The sequence below is a fragment of the Petaurus breviceps genome, unplaced genomic scaffold (genome assembly GCF_028583685.1).
Source record: "Petaurus breviceps papuanus isolate PSGF00001 unplaced genomic scaffold, PetGlider_PUasm1.0 90925, whole genome shotgun sequence".
NCBI classification, from domain to species: domain Eukaryota; kingdom Metazoa; phylum Chordata; class Mammalia; order Diprotodontia; family Petauridae; genus Petaurus; species Petaurus breviceps.
The window spans coordinates 15,879,856-15,899,925 of record NW_027187380.1 but is presented as its reverse complement, the minus strand read 5'-3'; the positions used below and the strand labels follow the sequence as shown (position 1 = coordinate 15,899,925).

Below are 20,070 nucleotides of genomic sequence, written 5' to 3'. Positions count from 1 at the left end.
TGTTAGCTGTAAAAATGAAGTTTATACATATGTGGACTTTACACATAATTTAAAAATTAGCAAGTCAAAATAAAACAGTATTTTCACTACAGGAATATGTATTCTAGACTGTATCTGCTAAAGACTCCATCTGAACAGGCCCCAGCGTTAATGAATAGTAGTCACAAAGTAAGTTTGCTACACTGGATAAGAAACCCACCGCACAGAACACTTTGTTTCCTCTTAGTCTGTTTTCTTTACTGTTTTTCGTTACGGGTGCTGTCTGAAAATTAAGGTGAGAACTATAATCAGTTTCTAATCAAGCTTTCATCTTAAATTATAATATATCAAAGTCTACAATTGTAATGACAAATTTGGTAATTCTTGGTGAAATGGCAATATCTATTTCAAACTGTAAAAGAAAGATTTGAATAAGCAAAAACAAAATACCCCTCAATAAACTTCAACCCAAATTCAATTCATAGACTCAGCACCACTGAAAATACCCCATGACAAAAGATCTCATTCATTTAGATAAACTATTTCTGAATTTATAACAATGGTTCTTAAACTACCAAAAAATTAAATTTATTACAATAGCATAAATAAGATTGGGGAGAATATTTAACCTTTCAAACTTCTCAATTCCTACAAGCATTCTGGAGGTACACTATATACAAATGAACACATCTAATTAACATTTTTTATCTATGAAAAGAATTATTTCTAAGATCTCTATAATCCTATGAAACCTTTTGTCATTCTTTTAAAAAATACTCTCTATAAACATACCCCACCCCCCGTTGTCCCCAAGAAACAGTGGTACACCATTGAATCATATTATACATTATAGCCAAATTCAATCACCCCTTTGTAGCACTATTCCTGTGGAACTAAGCATAATGTTATTTCATCTATCTTACATTTTCATGGAACCAATTCAGGATTTAAAAGGAATGTGCTATATAGTTCTGAGTTTTTACTACTTCAGAATTGCCTTTAACCCAAAATTGGTACAAATTAACAAATATTTATTAAGGATCCACAATGTGCAAAGCACCATGCTATATCACCATCATGTAATTTATAAAACAAGTTAAGTAGAAATAATAAATGGGCAGTAAAGGTAAGGGAAGCTATACATTCTGTACAAAGAGAATATCCTGAACAAGTGTATAGAGGTGGAACAAACAGGAGGGCAGAGAGTATCCAATTTGGCTGGTGCAGAGTACAGGGTAATGAATGAGAGAAGGCTTGAAAGGTAAAGTTAAACACCTCAAAGGCACAAGATTTTACTTTGTAGGCAATTTAGAGTTAATGACTAATAGAATGACATGACCAAGGCATGAGAAAGATTTTCCAGCAGTTAGTAAGGATGGATAAAAGCAGAGAAGTTATACTAGTCCAGGCAGGTGGTAATAGTTGTGATGGCTAAAGGAACAAAGAAGAAAGGACATATTATGTGAGAAAGATGTTATGAAGGTAAAATGGTCACAACATGGTAAATGTCATGACAGCTAGATGGTGCAGTGAGTATAGTCCTACAGTCAGGAAGATTTGAGTTCAAATCCTGCCACTTCCTAGCTGTGTGACCCTGGGCAAGTCACTTAACCTGTCTCAGCTTCAGTTTCTTTATCTATAAAAGAGATAACAGTACCTATACTTCAATGTTGGGACAATCAAATGAGGTAAGGCATTTATATAAATGATGAAATATAAATTATTAAATGATCAGATATAAGATGGAATGAAGACTAAAAAAATTATCCCACTCCTCACCCCCAAAGGTTCAAACAGGAGAATGAGGCAGAATGAGTAGTAGTGTCTGTCATAGAACAAAATGGTTAAGTATGAGAGAGGAATTACTAAGTGACATTAATGAATGAATGAAAAGTGTAAGGGAAAACGTAAGCTTTGTCCATGATCTAAGATCATACATTTAGAGACAAAAGGGACTTAAGAGGCCCCCTAGTCTCAACTAATTAATCAACAAACATTTATTAATGGCATATTTCCTTCCCCCAAGGAGCTTATATTCTACCAGGGAAAAGAATATGTACATATATAAACAGATCCAAAATATATGAAAGTAAATATGAGTTAATGGGGAAGACACTAATGGTTGGGAAAGGTTTCATAGTTGCTAAAAGTGACCTTTGAAGGAGGCCAGGGATTCTAAGAATCTCTTCATTTTATACAGAAGAAACAGACTCATGGTTGAGTGACTTGCCCAAGGTCTTCTGATCTCCTATCTAGTACTCTTTCTTTCCACTTCACACCCTGAATGTGAGGTGCTGACAAATGACCTTGCATTGGGAATGTAGATCTGAAGGTCAGAGAGGGCAGGGCTAGAGATATGAGGTTTAAGAGTGATTTGCAGGGAGGCAGTTAATTAAAGGCTTGGGAGTAAGTGAGATTACATCTTAACAATTACAGGCAAGATATTTTGTAAAAATTCACTGGTTGGAGCTTTCTTATAACCTGTGGGTGGTTCCAAGGGCATGAGGGAATTGAAAGGCCCTAAGATGGACATTCAGGAAAAAAACTACTTATATTTAGAGAAAAGAAGGAAAAGAGGCACACAAATCCTCTCACTTCAAGAGCAAAGTGATTTTAGGTACCGTGTTTCCCCGATAATAAGGCACTGTCTTATTATTATTTTTTTTTTGGACAGAAAAACACCAGAGGGCTTATTTTCAGGGGAGGGCTTATTTTAATGAACATTGACAGCAATTTTAATAAACAGGTAAATGTGAACAAAAAAATGTACCTTTATTCAATAATGAATTCAATAAAGAACAGGATGACGCGCTCACTGCTGCAGCTCTGATTGGATGCAGCTCGGAGCGCGGCGTGCGTTTCACGGGGGGGGGGGGGGGTGGACGGTGCATACAGAGGGTACCGTAATGTAGCATGTAGCACAGGGGATCACCTTCACTACAGTAGCAATCTCAATAGGGCTTATTTTCGGGATAGGTCTTATTATTGGGGAAACACGGTAGATGTTCATAAAATAATATTCCAATCACCATACAAATTCCATGACTCATCTTGTGAGTTTCTGCCAAGAACAAATATTTATACAAAGATTGGCTGCTCCAAAGCTGTCTTCACCTCCCTGAAACCGTGATTAAATTTTAATGTCCATCAACACCTGACGAGTTATTTTCATGTCACCTTTATGGTAAAACAGAATCTGAGAGGCTGAACTGTGAAAAATAATCCCTTGTAAATACATATGAGAAACAGGTATGAAAGAGTAATTATCCTCTTGGGTGGAGTCAAGATGGCAGAATAGAAGCAAGACCTCCTTGCAGCTTCGGCTTCCACCTTCCCCAATTTATGTAAAAGGGGGACTCTGAACAAACTTTGGAGCTATAGAACCCACAAAATGACACAGAGAAGTTAACTTCCTGCTGAGAACAGCCCAGCAGGCCAGCAGCAAACACCAGCACAGCACTTGGGAGCTGAGCCTAGCTCCACTTGGAGGTTTTAGCCCCAGGGCAAGCCTGACCAGCCGCCCACTGGAGGGACTCCAGATCACCAGCAGCTGTGGTGATCCAGAATTATCAACACATAGATGCTAAAGACAAAGTGAGAGGTCAGTACAGTATGGACTTTGGGACCCAGTAGTTGGGAGTGCGTGGGCTTTTGCCCCCGGGGCGAGTAGCCCAGCTGCTGCCACGTGGCAGCTTCAGCTCCTGGCCTGCAGACTGTAGGAGGACCAAGCAACCAGCTTGCTAGAGCGCATGGAGGCTTCAGAGAGGGCACCCAACTAATACCTCCGGCAGCTGAGAAAGCCCCAGCATTTCGGATGGAAGCTCCCCTGTCTGGTAGCAGAGTCCTACTGTGGCAAAAAAGCCCAAAAGTCAAGTAATTGAGTGACAACATGACCAGGCAAAGGAAGCAAAGCAAATAGAAGATTCCAACATTAGACTCCTATTTTGGGGACAAAAAAGGATCAAAAGCATGGAACAGGAGGAAGACAGTGAAGTCAGAACCCCTGTACCAAAAGTTTCAAAGGAAAATACGAGCTAGGTACAGGCTATAGAAGACCTTAAGAAGCAGATAAGAGAAGTGGAGGAAAAATTGGGAAGAGAAATAAGAACGATGCAAGAAAATTACGAAAAGAGAGTCAACAGCCTGACTGAGGAAAATAACATCTTAAAAAACAGACTAACTCAAATGGCAAAAGAGGCTCAAAAAGGCAATGAGGAGAAGAAATGTATTAAAAAGCTGAATTTGCCAGATGGAAAAAGAATCTCGAAAGCTCACTGAGGAGAATCATTCCTTCAGAATTAGATTGGAGCAAATGGAAGCTAGTGACTTTATGAGAAATCAAGATGCTGTTAAACAGATCCAAACAAATGAAAGAATAGAAGGCAATGTGAAATATCTCATGGGAAAAACCACTCACCTGGAAAATAGATCCAGGTGAGAATTCAGAAATGATTGGACTTCCTGAAAGTCATGATCAAAAAAAGAACCCAGAAATCATGTTTTTGGTTTTCTTAACAGTTTTATCAAATAGTGAATCCTTCATCAGTAGCTTTTGGAGCACAAGCTTTAATAATTTTACTTCACTTCTAGTTCTCCTTTATTCCTTAGTCTCTATTTGCCCATAACAAATAATTGAATATTTTTTTTAAATGTTGTTCTATGCACTAAGAATTTTTTTGGTTCCTTATTATTAATTTAAAAAGTGGAACATGTTATTTTTCTCTAAATTATTAAGTGAATTTTATGTGATCTTCATTCAGAGGGAAAAGTTTCCCAATCCTAGTACACATGCTGTATCTCTGATATAATAATATGAATTCAGTAAGTACTAAGATAACTACAGAAACTGAATTAGGTGAAAGGGTTTAAAGCAAGCTTGGACCCCACAAATTGTTTACTACTAAATAGAGAATTTGAGAAAGCCCTTCCTGGCATTCCCAAATTTTTAGTGGTGAAGCTTGAATTATTATAGACATTGTGTTACAGTTCAGGGGGTGGCTAGGTGGTGCAGTGAATTGAGCACTTGCCCTGGAATCAGGAGGACCTGAGTTCAAATCTGGCCTCAGACACTTAACAGTTACTAGCCATGTGACCTTGGGCAAGTCACTTAAACCCAACTACCCTGCCTTCCCCCCCTCCAAAAAAAAAAAGATTATAGTTTAGCTAGAAACAAAATAAAATGCTACCGATTAGGGAATGTCTTAACAAAATGTAGTATGTGAATATAAAGGAACATTACTACACTATTAATAAGTGACTATGAAGAATACAGAGAAGCATATGAACTTACCAAAACATATGTTGATGTTCTCTCAAATACCCTTTCTAGTTCCTCAAACTACTCAACTCCCATGGCCTACTTTACCTCAGCTACCAACAAAAGTGGTCACACCTTTGATGATGCTATTGACTCACAAGTGTTTCACTTTCATGATCAAAAAGCTGAAATCCCTTTATCTTCTTCACAATATCCTATTACTCCATTTCTCTCTCCACCTCTTGTCAAATTCTTTGCTCCTTTAACATTTTGCAGCTCAATCTATACCAAACCCCAACTATGGGCTACTCTTACCAAATGCCTCTTTCACTCATGGGCTGCTGGATGGAACAGGAGAAAGTTGGGCAACCATGTTGACTAGGTTCATTATCTAATCTTAACAGGGCAAAGCTTTGACCCCTCCTTTTTGACCTCTCCTTGACAGCCCGTGTCCCAAGTCTTCTTTCTCTCAAGTCTCCCATACTAATCCTACCCCATGTTCTCAGCTCATACTTTACTGAGAAAATCAGGGTCATTCACCATGAGCTCCATTCCCTTTTCTTCACATCTCACAACCTCCAGACATCATCCCCCTACTTTGTCCTCCTTTACTCCATACTCTTGATGAAAAGAGTGTCTGAGCATGCTCTCTCTTTTTATGTTATCTCTTTTTAAAATTGTATTTTCTCTCCTTCTCACATATACCCTTTTCATTGGAAAAACAAAACACTTGTAACAAATATGCCTAGTCAAGCAAAATGAATTCCCATATTGGCCATATCCAAATGAAACGTGTCCCATTCTGTCCCTTGAGGTCATCACCTGTCAGGAAGTTGGCAGCATACTTCATCAGTTTTCTGGAATTGTTGTTGGTCAGTTGGTCAGTGCATTGATCAAAGTTCTTTAAGCCTTTCAAAGTTGTTTGTCATTTTATAATATTTGTATTTAGTAAAGTTTTGGACGTATTTACCAAAGTTTTTTTGGTCCCACATTACTCATTTTTAAAGTGGAATATTTTACTTTTTTTTTTCTTAAAAAAATAAAGGTGATTTTTATTTGTGGAGCCTTCAACGGGAGGGAAAATAGTTCCTCAACCTCAGCACACATGCTATATCTCTGATGTTATAATAATATGAACTCAGTTCTACTTTAACTACAGAAATTGGATTAAGTGAAGCAACTGATTTCCACCAACTTTGACAGGAGGCTTAAAAGCAAGGTTAGACAACTATGTTAATATATAAATTGTTCTGGTCACACTCACTTTGCATCAATTCATACATGTCTTCCAGGTTTCTCCAAAACCACCCCCTTTCATTTCTTACCACAAAGTAGTATTCCTTTACATCCACATACTATAATTTGTTCAGCCATTCTCCAATTAATGGGCATCCCTCCCCCACCTACAATTTCCAGTTCTTTGTCACTAAAAATGTTTTGTATATACAGGTTCGTTTCTTCTTTCTTTGACCTATTTGGGGATATAGAATTAGAAACTATCTCTGGGTTAAAAAAAAGTACACACAGCTTGGTAACTTTTTGGGTATAGTTACAATTACTTTCCAGAATGGTTGGATCAATTCACAACTCCACCAATAGTGCATTAACATTCCTATTTTCCTGCATCCCCTCCAACACTTGTCATTCTCCTTTTTTGTTAATTTTGCCAGTGGTATCTTGACAAATTTAACAGTTTTCCTCAATCCTCACTCTTGGTTTCTCTTCCATATTTGACATTGCTGGGCCATCCTCTCCTAGATACTCTCGTTTCTGGGTTTCCTTGATACTGTATTCTCTTGGTGGTCTTTTTTGTACATATTTGTTTCCTTGTTGTCTCTCCCATTAGACTGCGAGTTCCTCAAAGAAGAGACTGTCTTTTGCCTCTCTTTGTATCTTCAGTGCTTAGCACAGTGCCCGGTACATAGTAAGCACTTAAACACTGACTGACTACTTCCTTTGGTGGATGATCATTTACAATTACATCCCTTTGGGTATGTCCAAGGCTCAGTCATATGCTCCCTTTCTCTCTCTCTCTCTCTCTCTCTCTCTCTCTGTATATATATATATACACTCACACTTGGTGACTTTATCAACGTTCATGGGTTTAATTATCATTGTGCAACTGACTCCCAGATTTCTATATCCAGCCAGGGTTTCTATCCCAAGCTCTAATCCAACCTGAATCACCAACTGCACATTGGATATTCTAAAATTAATGTCTCAGGGGTATTTCAAACTCGACACGTGCAAAAAACTTTTTCTATTTCTTTCCATATTCCCTATTTTTCTATCAACATCATCCTTCTAGTCACTTTCACAACCTTTGGCATTATCTTCAACCCCTTACTCCTTTACTACACATATACAATCATGTCAGGTTTTGTTTCTCGTTCTTCAATATCCCTCACTTGTTCCTTTCTCTCCACTTATTAAGTCATTACCAATAATAACTTTGTCACCTGTTACCTAAAATACTGCAATAGCTCCCTACTTGATCTCCCTATATCCAGTCTCTCTCCACTTCAACCCACTCTCTATAAGGTGGCCAAAGTCCGGGTCTGATAATGTCACACCTCCTATTCATACTCTAGTGGTTCCTTAATACCTCTGAGGACAAATAGATACTCCTCTGTTTGACATGTAAAGCCCTCAAAGATCTGATCTTTACTTACCTTTCCAGACTTATTTACATATTACTTCCCTCCAAGCATGCTACAGTCCAGCCAAACAGGTTTTTCTTATGTACTTCATTTCCTAACTCTGGTTTTTGCCCAGATTAGTCCCCTCCTTATCTCAAAGGATCTTCCTCCTTACCTCTACCACTCAGATCCCCTCATTTCCTCAATTCAAGTGCAAACAAGCTGCTATGGAATTCTAGTCCCCCAAATTGCCTTGTATTTTGCATATAACTATAACTGTGCATGTTGTTTCCACCATACAACATAAGCAGACTTTTTCACTTTTCTCTTTGTAACTACAAGACAAACAGCAGTGGTCCACCGCTAGCATTTAATAAATTACTGGTTATTGATTATACTGATGCAAAGTAAATTCATCCAAACTACTAAACATACAGAACTGCAACAATGTAAAAATGTAAGACTAGCAACCAACCCCCCCAAAACCCTCCAAACCAAAACAAACTCTAACCTGAATGCTGTGTGTCTAATAAAAATCAAGCTTAACCCCAAAGAAAAGAAAGGCAACTCTCTGCCCATTACAGAAGTAGTTGTGCGATAATGCATGCAGAATGAGAACTGGCTGATGTATTCATTAGTTTTCCTAAGTCCATTCCCCCTTTCTTATAAGGGATAGTAGCCCTCTGGAGTGGAGAGGCATACACACACACACACACACACACATACATACACACACACTTGAAAATAAAGGTGAGATAAAAACAGAAGGTACCAAGATTGCAGATCAAATATACTATAATATGTACCATATGAAATCAATCTTTCCCTAACTAATTTGTTGCTTAATCAAAAGTTTTCCTCCCAACCTAGCTAGAGTATAAAAGTAAAAGCTGTAAACCAGTGACTTATGGGATAGGGATTTGCCTCTGGGAAAATAAACTGAATATATTTGGGTCTTAGTTTCCTTATCTACTAAATAAGTGGTTTGGAATAATTGATCTCTATGCTCCTTTTAAACTCTCAAATTCTATTATCTCCATAATCACCTCGTCTCCCTAAACTGGCTGAGCAGGGAGGTAACAACTTTCAGAACTGGGATTTTCAACTACACAAATATGTTGGCAACCATCAACAATCAAGCACGTGACAATCAGTTGCAACATTAAAGGTCCTGTATGAAAAATATTCACAGCAGCACTTTTTGTCATAGTAAAAAACTTCAAAGTAAGTACCAACTGTTTGAGGCATGGCCAAACACATTGTGGTACACAAATATAATGAAATTGGTGCACCATGGGAAATAACAAATATGAAGAATTCCGAGAAACATAAGTGTTCTTTTAAACCAGGAAAATGACATATGAAAACAAAACAATAAGTTGAAATGGAACCCCATGTAATTATAATGACCCAAGGTTGGCCCCTGAGCAGGGCTGAGAAAGTGGAACTTCTTCCCCTTCACTGCAGAGGGAGAGGACTGCAGATGTGTATTATCACACATAATGTCAAATGGAGGCAATATTTTGATTGGTTTTACTGGATTGTTTTTCTTTCTCAATCTCTGTTTACAAGGGAAAATTTAAGTGGGATGGGGAGAAGTAATATATTCAGAAATATATGCAATAGCTCCCTACTTGATCTCTCTATATCCAGTCTCTCTCCACTTCAACCTACTCTCTATAAGGTGGTCAAAGTCCGGGTCTGATAATGTCACACCTCCTATTCATACTCTTGTGTTTCCTTAATACCTCTGAGAACAAATAGATACTCCTCTGTTTGACATGTAAAGCCCTCAAAGATTCGATCTTTACTTACCTTTCCAGACTTATTTACATATTACTTCCCTCCAAGCATGCTACAGTCCAGCCAAACAGGTTTTTCTTATGTACTTCATTTCCTAACTCTGGTTATGAGTTAAAAATATATAAATATATATAAAATATATAAAAATATGAGGTAAAAACAAAGGCATGAAATAACTAAATTTAAAACATTAAAAATAAATTTTGGTATAGTTAAATGTATTCTAAGTGGACATAATATATATTACTAACATTGGAAGGACTTAACCCATAACCAAAGTTTGAAAATAAAAAATTAATAAAATCAGTAACACCTGTGAAAATATATATTTTTCAATTTTTAAAAAAATTAATATTTTCTTTGAATCTGGTTCCAATTTGGTTATAGGGCTTAAAAACCTTAGAAAGCTCAAAACTGAAAAGACAAACCAACCAAACAACCTAAAACTCCTGCTGGTTTTATCAGTTTTCTAGATTGTTCTTGTTCCCAAATTCATTGCTAGTCATAAGAGGTGGTTGAGACCATCAGAAGCTTTAAAATAATCTGGTTTTTTATTCTTATTAATGTTAGTCTTTAGCTAAAACTATAGCTGTTTGAAAAATCAAATCCAACACACAGTGAAATATTCATAGGATTTTGGAATCATGCTGTTCCTTGGTCATTGTTTACTCATCCTTTACTTTTACTGTGAGAACATCCTTAGAATGTTGAGATTGTGACATCAATGGTTTTTCCCTACCGAGAAAGGAAGGGACAAGGCAGAAGCTTGGGGTGAGTCCTTTATGCTCCTCTTTTCCTCTCATTTTCACTCCCAGGTTGTTCACATAATGTGATCTTTTAAGTCAAAATTAAAGATCTCAGCAAGTCAGGGATGAAGAAACAGACATTCAGGTTACAATGTGGCACACCACAGGCATAGCTCATACCTTTTTTGGGCAGAAATCTTTAGGTGTCACTCTGTATCAGGGGGTAAGATTACATTAAAAAATTCAGATTATTTCAAAGATTGATTAAAAAGCAGAGTAAAGAAAGAACATTCCTGGTTTAAAATGAAGGTTTAAAGAAAACAAGCCACTAAGCTTTGGTGTTAGCACCTAGGCAGTACTTCTTAAACTTAATCCCATATGGAGTTATATGCTCAAAGGGTTGAGAATGTAAAGTTTAAGAAGCCCTGACCTAGTGTACTGTTGAGGAAAGTCACAACTATTAGAAGGTGAATGGGGCACAGCTGCAGAGGCCACCAGCCCAAAAGGCACAATTCCTCCCTGACCTTCAATTCCACTTAGCCCCAGTCAAGTGACTGGTCCTCCATCTCTTTTGCCCAGTACCGGGTTACCATCTTTCCAAGCCCCATGACCACTTTTGGCTTCCTTTGCAAGTGCTTTTTTTTCCCCCCACAATGGCAGATTGTATCACTCCATGCCCCACATAGGCTACATAAAAGCCAGGATCAGTGCAGACTCATATGAGGACACCTGTCAGCCCTAGTTCTCCATTGTCCTTTCCTTTTCTTTGCCTTTCTGCTGTACCCTTTGAAAACTTGTCTGTTGTGGTGATTTAGAGTCAGAGTACCCAAGTCCTCCCACTTGTTCTGCCACTCATAATTTATGTGACACCTTAAGGCAAGCCATCACTTCACCTCTCTATGCTAGGGTTCCTTGACTTGTAAAATGAAGGGATTAGATGAATTTATTTTCAAGATCCTTTGCAAGTAAAGTTTTATGATCCTGTAGTCCCTTTCTCTTTCATTCATTCCACTTTCTGGAGCTGGCTGAAACCTAGCTTTCTCCTGAAGACTGTGTATCTCTCATACACTTTCACAAACGTGCTGACAACCAGGAGGAGCTGGGCATCCTCCTTGCTCTACACTTCCACCTCCAAACTCTTTTCATTCCTACCACCACTGGAGCAACAATCTATCTTCTTTTAAAGTGCACTCCAGAACGTCTCTGGAGCCTTGTGGCTGTTTTCTGAGGACCAACATTCTGCCTCCCCCTCCGTTTTTGATTCCTCCTTCCTCCGCCTATCTAATTAATAGACTTTTCCACCCCAATCCATGTCCCAGTTCCTCAACTCACACAGCCTTTTTGTCTACATCTTAAATACCAGAATTCCTTATTATAGCTCTCAATAAAGTGAGACCCATCACACAGAGCTGATTTCTACCCAAGAGCAGTAAGGTACACTGAGTGGTGGAACTGAAGTAAAAAAGATCTGGGTTCAAATTTCACTTCCAGTACTTATTAGCTAAATAACCGTGGACAATTCACTTCCATAAGCCTTGGTTTCCTCATTTTTAAAATATGAGTTGGATGAGATCCTAACACCAATCATACCTCACAGGACTGTAAGGTTCAAATGAAATAATGTCAAGTGTTAGGGAAACTTTAAAGCATTATATCAATGTCACTTATTATCTGGATATAAAAGAACTGTGTCATCAGTGGGTGGTTAAAAAAAATCCACATTGTACATGGATTTATATAACATTTATATAGCACCTAATATGTTTTCCAGACCTAATGTAGTTTTTAAGAAACAGGATAACTATCCACTAGGGAAAACAAGTACTTTCGTTTCCTGAATCAATGATCATATGTAATTCCAGAATGAAATTTCTAATTTTTCCAAAATAATACATACTATAGATAGGAGCCCTTGTGAAAGTAAAGTTAAGCTAAAAATTAATAGTATGACTAATTTATATTAAGTGTAAGTTATGTTTAGCACAAATATAATCTAGGCAAGACTAAATAACATTTATATTTTTAAAATAATAAATAAGGTATGTGAAGAAACATCAGGACCTCCCTAATGCACACAAACTAGAAAAGCAGTGTTTTTGAAGCAATGTTCTTCACAATATAAGCAGGGGTTCAATAAGAATTCTGATGCTATTATTTTTCCTTCTAATTTATGTATTAAAAATATACATATCAAATTTTTTGAGGAAAATAGACCTAAATTTCCTTCCTTTCCACCCCCTCAATTTCCCTGATTTTGCTTTGTCCTAGAAGGATATTCCATATCCCCAGATTTTTTGGATCAACACTTGTAGGTTCTGTCAATTTATTTCATTTGTTAAAATAAGTTTTTTAAAAATTATCTTTTGTTCTTATACCAGTTATTTTTTGACATATATAGCCTTGTGCAACCAACCCTCAAGAACCAAATGCTCACAAAGACAACTGTCTGTCAATATATTTCAGGTACAAAAGCTTTGCATGGCCAAAGTGGTATGGGAAAACTTTAAGGTAAAGTACTCCTGAGTTCTCCCAAGTGCAGCTCTGGAGAAACCATTTGGTCCCAATTTCTTCTCATTTTTCCAGTGAGGAACTGAAGCTGGTCTAGCCAGCCAAGAGTATACCATAATCAAAGATACTTTAATGTCTCCTTAAAAGAAAGCTAGGGCAGCAATTATGTGAATAGATTGCTCCCAGCCCCTGGGGACAAAGCATAATTGGTGATTCACCTGCTACAGGTGGGAAAGACTCAATTTACCCCCTATAAAAAGCAGCACTCTCTAAGCCAATAGGACTGCTCTGTTCAAACCAGTATGACTCTTCCAAGACTTCAAAGTATCTCTACCTCTTCAAGGGTTACTAGGGAAATACTGAATATTGCTGAAAGGCAGGAAGGGGTTGGGAGAGAGAAGGGGCAGGAGAAAAAAATACACAAAGGGACTGCTGGTGCTAAAAGTTTCTCCAGACAGATATAACATTTCAGTGAAGCAATTCACAAACTGACTCTTCCAACCTGAGAAACATACTATGATCATTTTTGCAAATGGAGAAACTTTAGCAGATACTGAAACAAAGAAGTTGAACCAATAATAATTTTTTAAAATCCACATCTGTTAGGGGGTGGGGGTCGGGGAAGCTAGGTGACACAGTTAATAGAGTCAGGAGGACCTAGACTCAAATCCCACCTCAGACACTTAACACTTACTAGCTGTGTGACCTTGGGCAAATTACTTAACCCCAAGTGCCCCGTCTTCCCCCCTCCAAAAAAAAAAACCCCACATCTATTAACTCATTTATTAAAACACTTTCAAGACAAATAACTTTGATGAATAATAACCCTCAAACTTCCTATTATGCAAACACATCACTCAAAAATAAATCTTAAGGCTAAAAGGCTAAAGCACCTTTAAAAAAAAAAACATTTTAGCCTCTTTAAAAAGATATGAGGCATAGGGCAGCTAGGTGGTGCAGTGAATAGAGCACAGCAGTGAATAGAGCACCAGCCCTGGAGTCAGGAGGACCTGAGTTCAAATTCGACCTCAGACACTTAACACTTACTACCAGTGTGACCTTGGGCAAGTCACTTAACCCCAGTTGCCCTGCCTTCCCCCTCCAAAAAGCAAAAACAAACAAAAAAGAAGATATGAGGCATTAAATACCAATACTTGGGCCTATGCCAGACAAGAAGAAAAGGTCCCATGTGTACAAACATGTTCCATTGGAAAAAAAACAGGAATCTAGGTGGGAGCCTATCAATTGTGGAATGCCCAAACAAATCATGGTATACAAATATAACAATAAATAAGAAGAATTCAGAGAAACTTCTTAGGATCAGTATTAACTAAATAAAAGGAAATAAGCAGAAAAAGATCAGAACTCAGATCAGTGAAATGACCAAACTGGACTTCAGAGGCCTAAAAGTTAAACCCATACCCCTTCCTCTCAGCAGACACTGTTACCCATGACAAATGTGTTTGTTTTGGTTAACTATACTTCTCTGTATGAGGGAGGGCAATGATGGGAAGTGATAAGGTATAGTAGTAAGAAAATAAAAGACAGACATTGGAGACTGCTAGAATTATCACCAAAAACATACCTGACTAAAAGTGGAAAATTAGGTGAAGACAACTTAAATAGAAAAAAGGCACAATATTTTTTTCCCCTTTAAATACCAATCTCTCCCTGCCAAAGTGCTAACTTTTAGGGGTGGGGAATCTGTGGCCACTTGTGGCCTTCTAGGTTTTTGGGTTAGGCCTTTAGACTGAGTCCAAGTTTTACAGAACAAATCCTTTTATTAAATTGTCAAAGGACCATACCAAAGGGCCTACCTGGCCAGAAGTGGCCTCAAGGTCGAATGTTCCCCACCCCTGACTAATCAGTTCTTCTAATGCAATCAATACAAAAATGAATTACAATAGAAGCCACTAAATTAGTTTGGTGATTACAGGAGTTTCACCACTCTCCAGTTTTTCTTCCTCTACCTCCTTGCCGGTGGCCAATACTTTTTCATCTAAGAAGCAAATAGGTAATTTGGCCCATCTTAGGATCTCTGGTAAAAGTTTGAGGGAATATGGGGAATCTTATAGATACATTCCAAATTTTGGATCACCTATTGATTTAATCTATTCTCTCCTGGTCCCATTTGAATTGGCCTTGAGCAGCTTGTGAAGAAACAAACCCTGGCCTAGCCTCAAGATAGATGGGGACAAGAAAAATTACAAGAGACTCAAGTGTCTAGGTATTAAGTATGTGAGCCAAAAAGTGGATGGCAAATTTCTCCTTTGCTTCCTTGATACCAATTATACACACTGAAGAAATGTTTAAGTTCCACAGAAACAAAAATCAAAAAGCTGACTTCTAAGGTAGTTCTTGTTCAGTTCTACTTCTCTTGAAGCTATAGATCAGATAAACTCATCTCCAAAATACAATATGAAGAAAACAAATGGTAACAAAACAAAAGAGAAATGCAACTTTTAAAAAATTAAGTTCCCCCATAAGACCTACAAACTATATCTTAGATACATGTAAACATATCACATGTAGCGGAAGCAAAATTGAAACAGATGTTCAAAAACAGAGGAGCCCCACTGACCACGTCAGATGGTTTCCAACAAATTTTTCCCTATGTAATTGAAAAGGAACTTCAGAGTGGAAGTTGAATTTATTGTTACTCCAGTTTTTAACACAAGTGCTCTTTACAATCACCAGACTGGTTTAATTTAATCCCTAGTAACTGACCTTCTCCCCTTCACTAAAAATCACATCACCCTAATTTCATCCGATTCACTTGTTCACTTTCTGTTCAGTAAATTCAAGTGTATTAAGCATTGGGTTCAAATGTACAGAGCAGTGCTCTAAGTACTAGGGGAAACAGCAAGTTTAGATAAGCCTTCAGGGAAGGTATTAATAGGGGAATATGACACATACACAGGAAATAAAGCATAAGAGCATTAGTGTTATCCAAAGGGATATATATAGGGTCCTGCGGGCCAAGGGAATGGGAATGGGTACAGAAGGAAAGATGGTGAACATAAAGGTTCTAAATTCTAATTTCTAAAATTCTAAAAGACTCTAGGAACTCAGTTTCTAGACAGTGTTTCTAATATGCATCTGTAAGGAAGTCTTTCCATAAACAAATCAAATTCAATTATGACGAGCTAAACAATAACTGTTGTGACAGAATTCTGTTGAACAAAATATATTTTAAAGAAATGGACTGGGGCTTAGAAAACCTTTATATGGAGAATTTTTTTTTGCTGTTGTGTTTGTCTTCATATGATTTATCTGTAATACCAAGAGTTCAAACCCTTCTCTTTCATTAAAACAACAGTAACATAAGCTTCCATTTTTCAAAATGGACTTGTCTTTTCCACTGAAATCTGGTTCATTATCCACACACAAAGCACCACTTTCAGTAAGCTGGGCTTAGATATGTGTCCAGCAGATTAGTGCTTCAAAGCTTTTCTAGTATGTGTTGAGTCCTCATATTTTGAGGGATTTTCTTTATTACTCTTAAAGCTGTTCTGAAAACATCTGCCTAAGTTTAAAAAAAATTTTAATTAGAAAAATTCCCCAGAAGCACTATGTAGATTTAGTCCTATACTAAACAATTAATAGATGTTTATATGTCATTAGTAAACCAGTATTTAAGTGCCTACTATGTGCCAACAAAGAGAGGTGAAAAGCAAATTGGTTTTTAAGGTACTAAAAACCCTCAGAAGTACTTCAAATATTTTAAAGTGAAACTGTTGACAGTTATTACCTCTGTATCCCAGGAGTCCTGAAAGACAGGGTTTCTGCTACTCCGTTTGGTCTGGGGGAGATGACTGTCTTCTTCATTCCCATTCCTTCTCCTTTTCCTGAAATTAAATAAAAAATTAGCCAACTATTGATCCTTTGACTTCTCAAGTGTAAACAAGAAGACATAAATTTTACATCTTCCCCCTAAAATGTCCTCCAAAACTTGAATAATTCAACTGATACCAGAGTAACTTAAGAAACAGAACAGCACTACTAGGCACTGATAACAAAAACAGTATCAGTATAAAAGCAGCAGTACTGAATAAAATTAAGTTGTAAGTGTTAATCAGATTCCATTCTAAAGATAAGCCTGAAGTAATTTTAAGTAACTACCAGGAATACTGCAAGAGTAAGCTGTTAATAACAAAATTATCAATATCTACCTAATTAAGTTCATCTTTTTACAATCCCTGAAATGACAATTCCATGTTAACTAATTTCACTCCCTTCCATGTGATGGCAGTTAAGCCAGGTGTGGCTACCAATCACTATTTACCCTTAAAACACTTTACAGCAGTACTATGACAAACACTGAAAAGGTTAGACTCTTCGAAATGACTCAGTTTGCTTGTACCAGTTCGTATTATGACATAGTTGTTACTTCACTGGATGATTTTGAAGGGGGGAAAAACCATTTATGTTTTCCAAGGCTCACTGGTAAAGAGTTTTAAATATAGGTCTGACTCTTCTTATCAAGTATTCTCCAAGGTATTTAAACACTCAAAAGAGACAAGACTATGTATGTACAATGTATGGGCCACACTGTTAGAAAAAGAATCTCTACTGGGATTCTAAATAGCTGCTGAGAAACAATAAATTATAGTAGGAAAAACTTGCCATATAGTTTAAGCTAAATTTGCTCTAGATCCAGTCTCTTCTTACTGCAACGAAGAATCATCTAAAGTTCATTTTCTATAGATAGAAGACCAAAGACTGAGGTGGAGAGGTGAAGTCTTTTCAAAGACTCTTGGCCACACTCTCTCCCTAAGGATGCTTGACTTTAGAAATGTGTACAAACATTTTAAAATAAGGAATGAGACCGAGGGTCCTAAATCTCTCAGGTCCTTGAATTATGTCCTCCCTCTTAAATGTAAACCCTGTTAATACAGATAATGATCTCAATTTCTGCCTGGTCTGGTGGACACTGACGTTTTCAGCTGTTAAATATTCTGTGGGCCAAGTCTTCTCTCTAAGACTCAATTATCTAGCTGAAAAATAGAATAATCATCCCTGTTTTCCCTACTTCCTCTCAAGGGTGCTGTGAAGAATATCACATCAGTACAGTAATACTTTGAACTCCTTGGAGGTAGATGCCACACTAAGGTATTATTATCATTATCATTAAGTAGGTAGGGGAAAAACTTAGTTGTCAGATATATGGTCCTGAAAAACTGCTACCCTTGGCACCTATTAAACTACTAGTGTAAGGGGAAATCCAAGGAACTGTAGGGTAAGCCTAAATCATTTATTTGAGAATGAAAAGACATTTCAGGTATGAACCAACAATATGTATTTCCCTTATGGCAGCAGGAATGGGTTGGAGTAGAGAAATCTTTTCTCTACTACCACTACTCTACTACTCTTTGTTAGAAAGTCTGAATTTTCAAAAAAGAGGGAAGTGCCCCAACAGCATACCAATACATAAAGATACCCTTTAGGAACAGCACTACAGAAACACAATAGATTTTCATCACTTACAACAGAAGGTAACTTGATTCTAAGTTATGACAGCATCAAAGTATAACATCCCAGACCTAAAATGATGCTCTCTTTCTATATAAGTAGTCTCTATATGGCCCCAATTCAATCCTTGACCTCTTAGTTTCTCTTTCTGATCAATCATTCGTGTATATTCAAGGATTTCAGGTTTTCACTTCTCTGGAGGTTGGACCAAATAGAATCATTGTAATTCTAGGAAATGGTTTTGAGAGTTGAGAATGGGGAGATAAAGTCATTTTTTAATAAGCGTCAGCTTATGTTAACTGTGTTGTTAATGAAAGACAAAAAAAATCTTAACAAAAATACTAAATTTGACAGCACTTGCCAATAACTCAATGAAATTTTAAGCCTAATTTATCAAGGGTTTCTATTGAGATTTTAGGGCACTTCACCTTTCTAAGCCTCAATTTTCTCACCTGTAAAATGAGGGAGTAGGAGTATATGATTTCTAAAGTCTCTTTTAGTTCTAAAAATCAGCACCAAAAGAATGATCTTCATTTCAAAACACCTGGATCTTTTTCTATTTCATTCTGTGGCACCTTCCCATCACCCGTCACCTCCAAATAAACATGAGACTGTGCTGCACTGTAGTGGCCACTGAAAATTCTCGATTCTTTTAACGACTCTCTCTGTATAAAGGTAGTTCAGCAAGGGCAGTAGGAAAGGGATATAAAAGTAACAGAAAAAAAAAATCCAACTTGCTCCTTGAGCCCATCTATCCTAATCACAAACCGAAAAATAAAAACCCAGCACAGAGGGAGCCAAGTACTGGAGCTAAAGACAAGCACAGTGTATTCCGAATGCTACTTACCCCAGGACAGCTGATTTCTCTCCTCTTTTTAATGTTGTCCCAGAAAAATACTCCACCACCTCCCCTCGTTATCTGTCTCTCTACCACATTAGATCAACTTCACTATCGAAGTCCTTCCTTAAGTCTCCCTCAAAGTGCTTCCCCATTGCCGTATAAAGCACAACTTCTCGTTCGGACGTGAAGGGAACAAGAGGTAACCCCATCCTCCCCTAGGCAACAAAACTAAGTATCTACCGCTATCCATCCTCCCTAAAGAAGCCAGGGGCCTAACCTGCCGCAGTTCACTTGAATTCCTACCCAGGGGAGGAGGGGAGAGAATGGGGTACCGAAAGGCTCTCAATTAGTCCCCCTCGGGTGAAGTACCGGACTCCCGCAGGATCAAATCTTTCCTCCTCCTCTGCTGCCCCCGACCCTAGCTGCTAGGCGCCAGGGCGGACGGACGGACTGACGGAGCGCCCGCAGGGTCAATCCCCTCCCGACTCCCCGCTCCACTGCTCCCGCCCGCCTCCCGCGGCTTCGGCCTCTCGGGGAAAGGGGGTGGGGGGATCCCTTTTCTCACCTGGGGCGAAGGCGTTCGCTCATGGCAGCTGATGGAGGGGAGCGACAGCACGTCGCCAGGCGGGGAGATCGGTGGGGAGGTCTTCGGATCAGGCGGCGGTAGCGGCGACCGCCGCCCCCACGCCCTCCCCCTCCGGTCCTACCCCTCACCACCACCTTCCTCTACACAGTCGGTGTGGAGTACCCCTCCACCGGACCCGTACCACGACGACTTCCGGCGTCTCCCCGACGCCCCCACGGCCCCATACCACTGCCTCTATA

General features: G+C 38.3%; 1 protein-coding gene across 1 annotated transcript in view; it reads right to left on the bottom strand.

The window, feature by feature from the left end:
* The window catches only part of VCF1 (VCP nuclear cofactor family member 1), a 23,703-nt gene extending 3,633 nt beyond the window's left edge, over positions 1–20,070 (bottom strand). The window contains 3 exon segments of the mRNA XM_069076518.1: positions 200–262; positions 16,684–16,780; positions 19,811–20,070. Coding sequence (XP_068932619.1) covers positions 200–262; positions 16,684–16,780; positions 19,811–20,055 — 405 coding nt within the window. The 5' untranslated portion in view covers positions 20,056–20,070.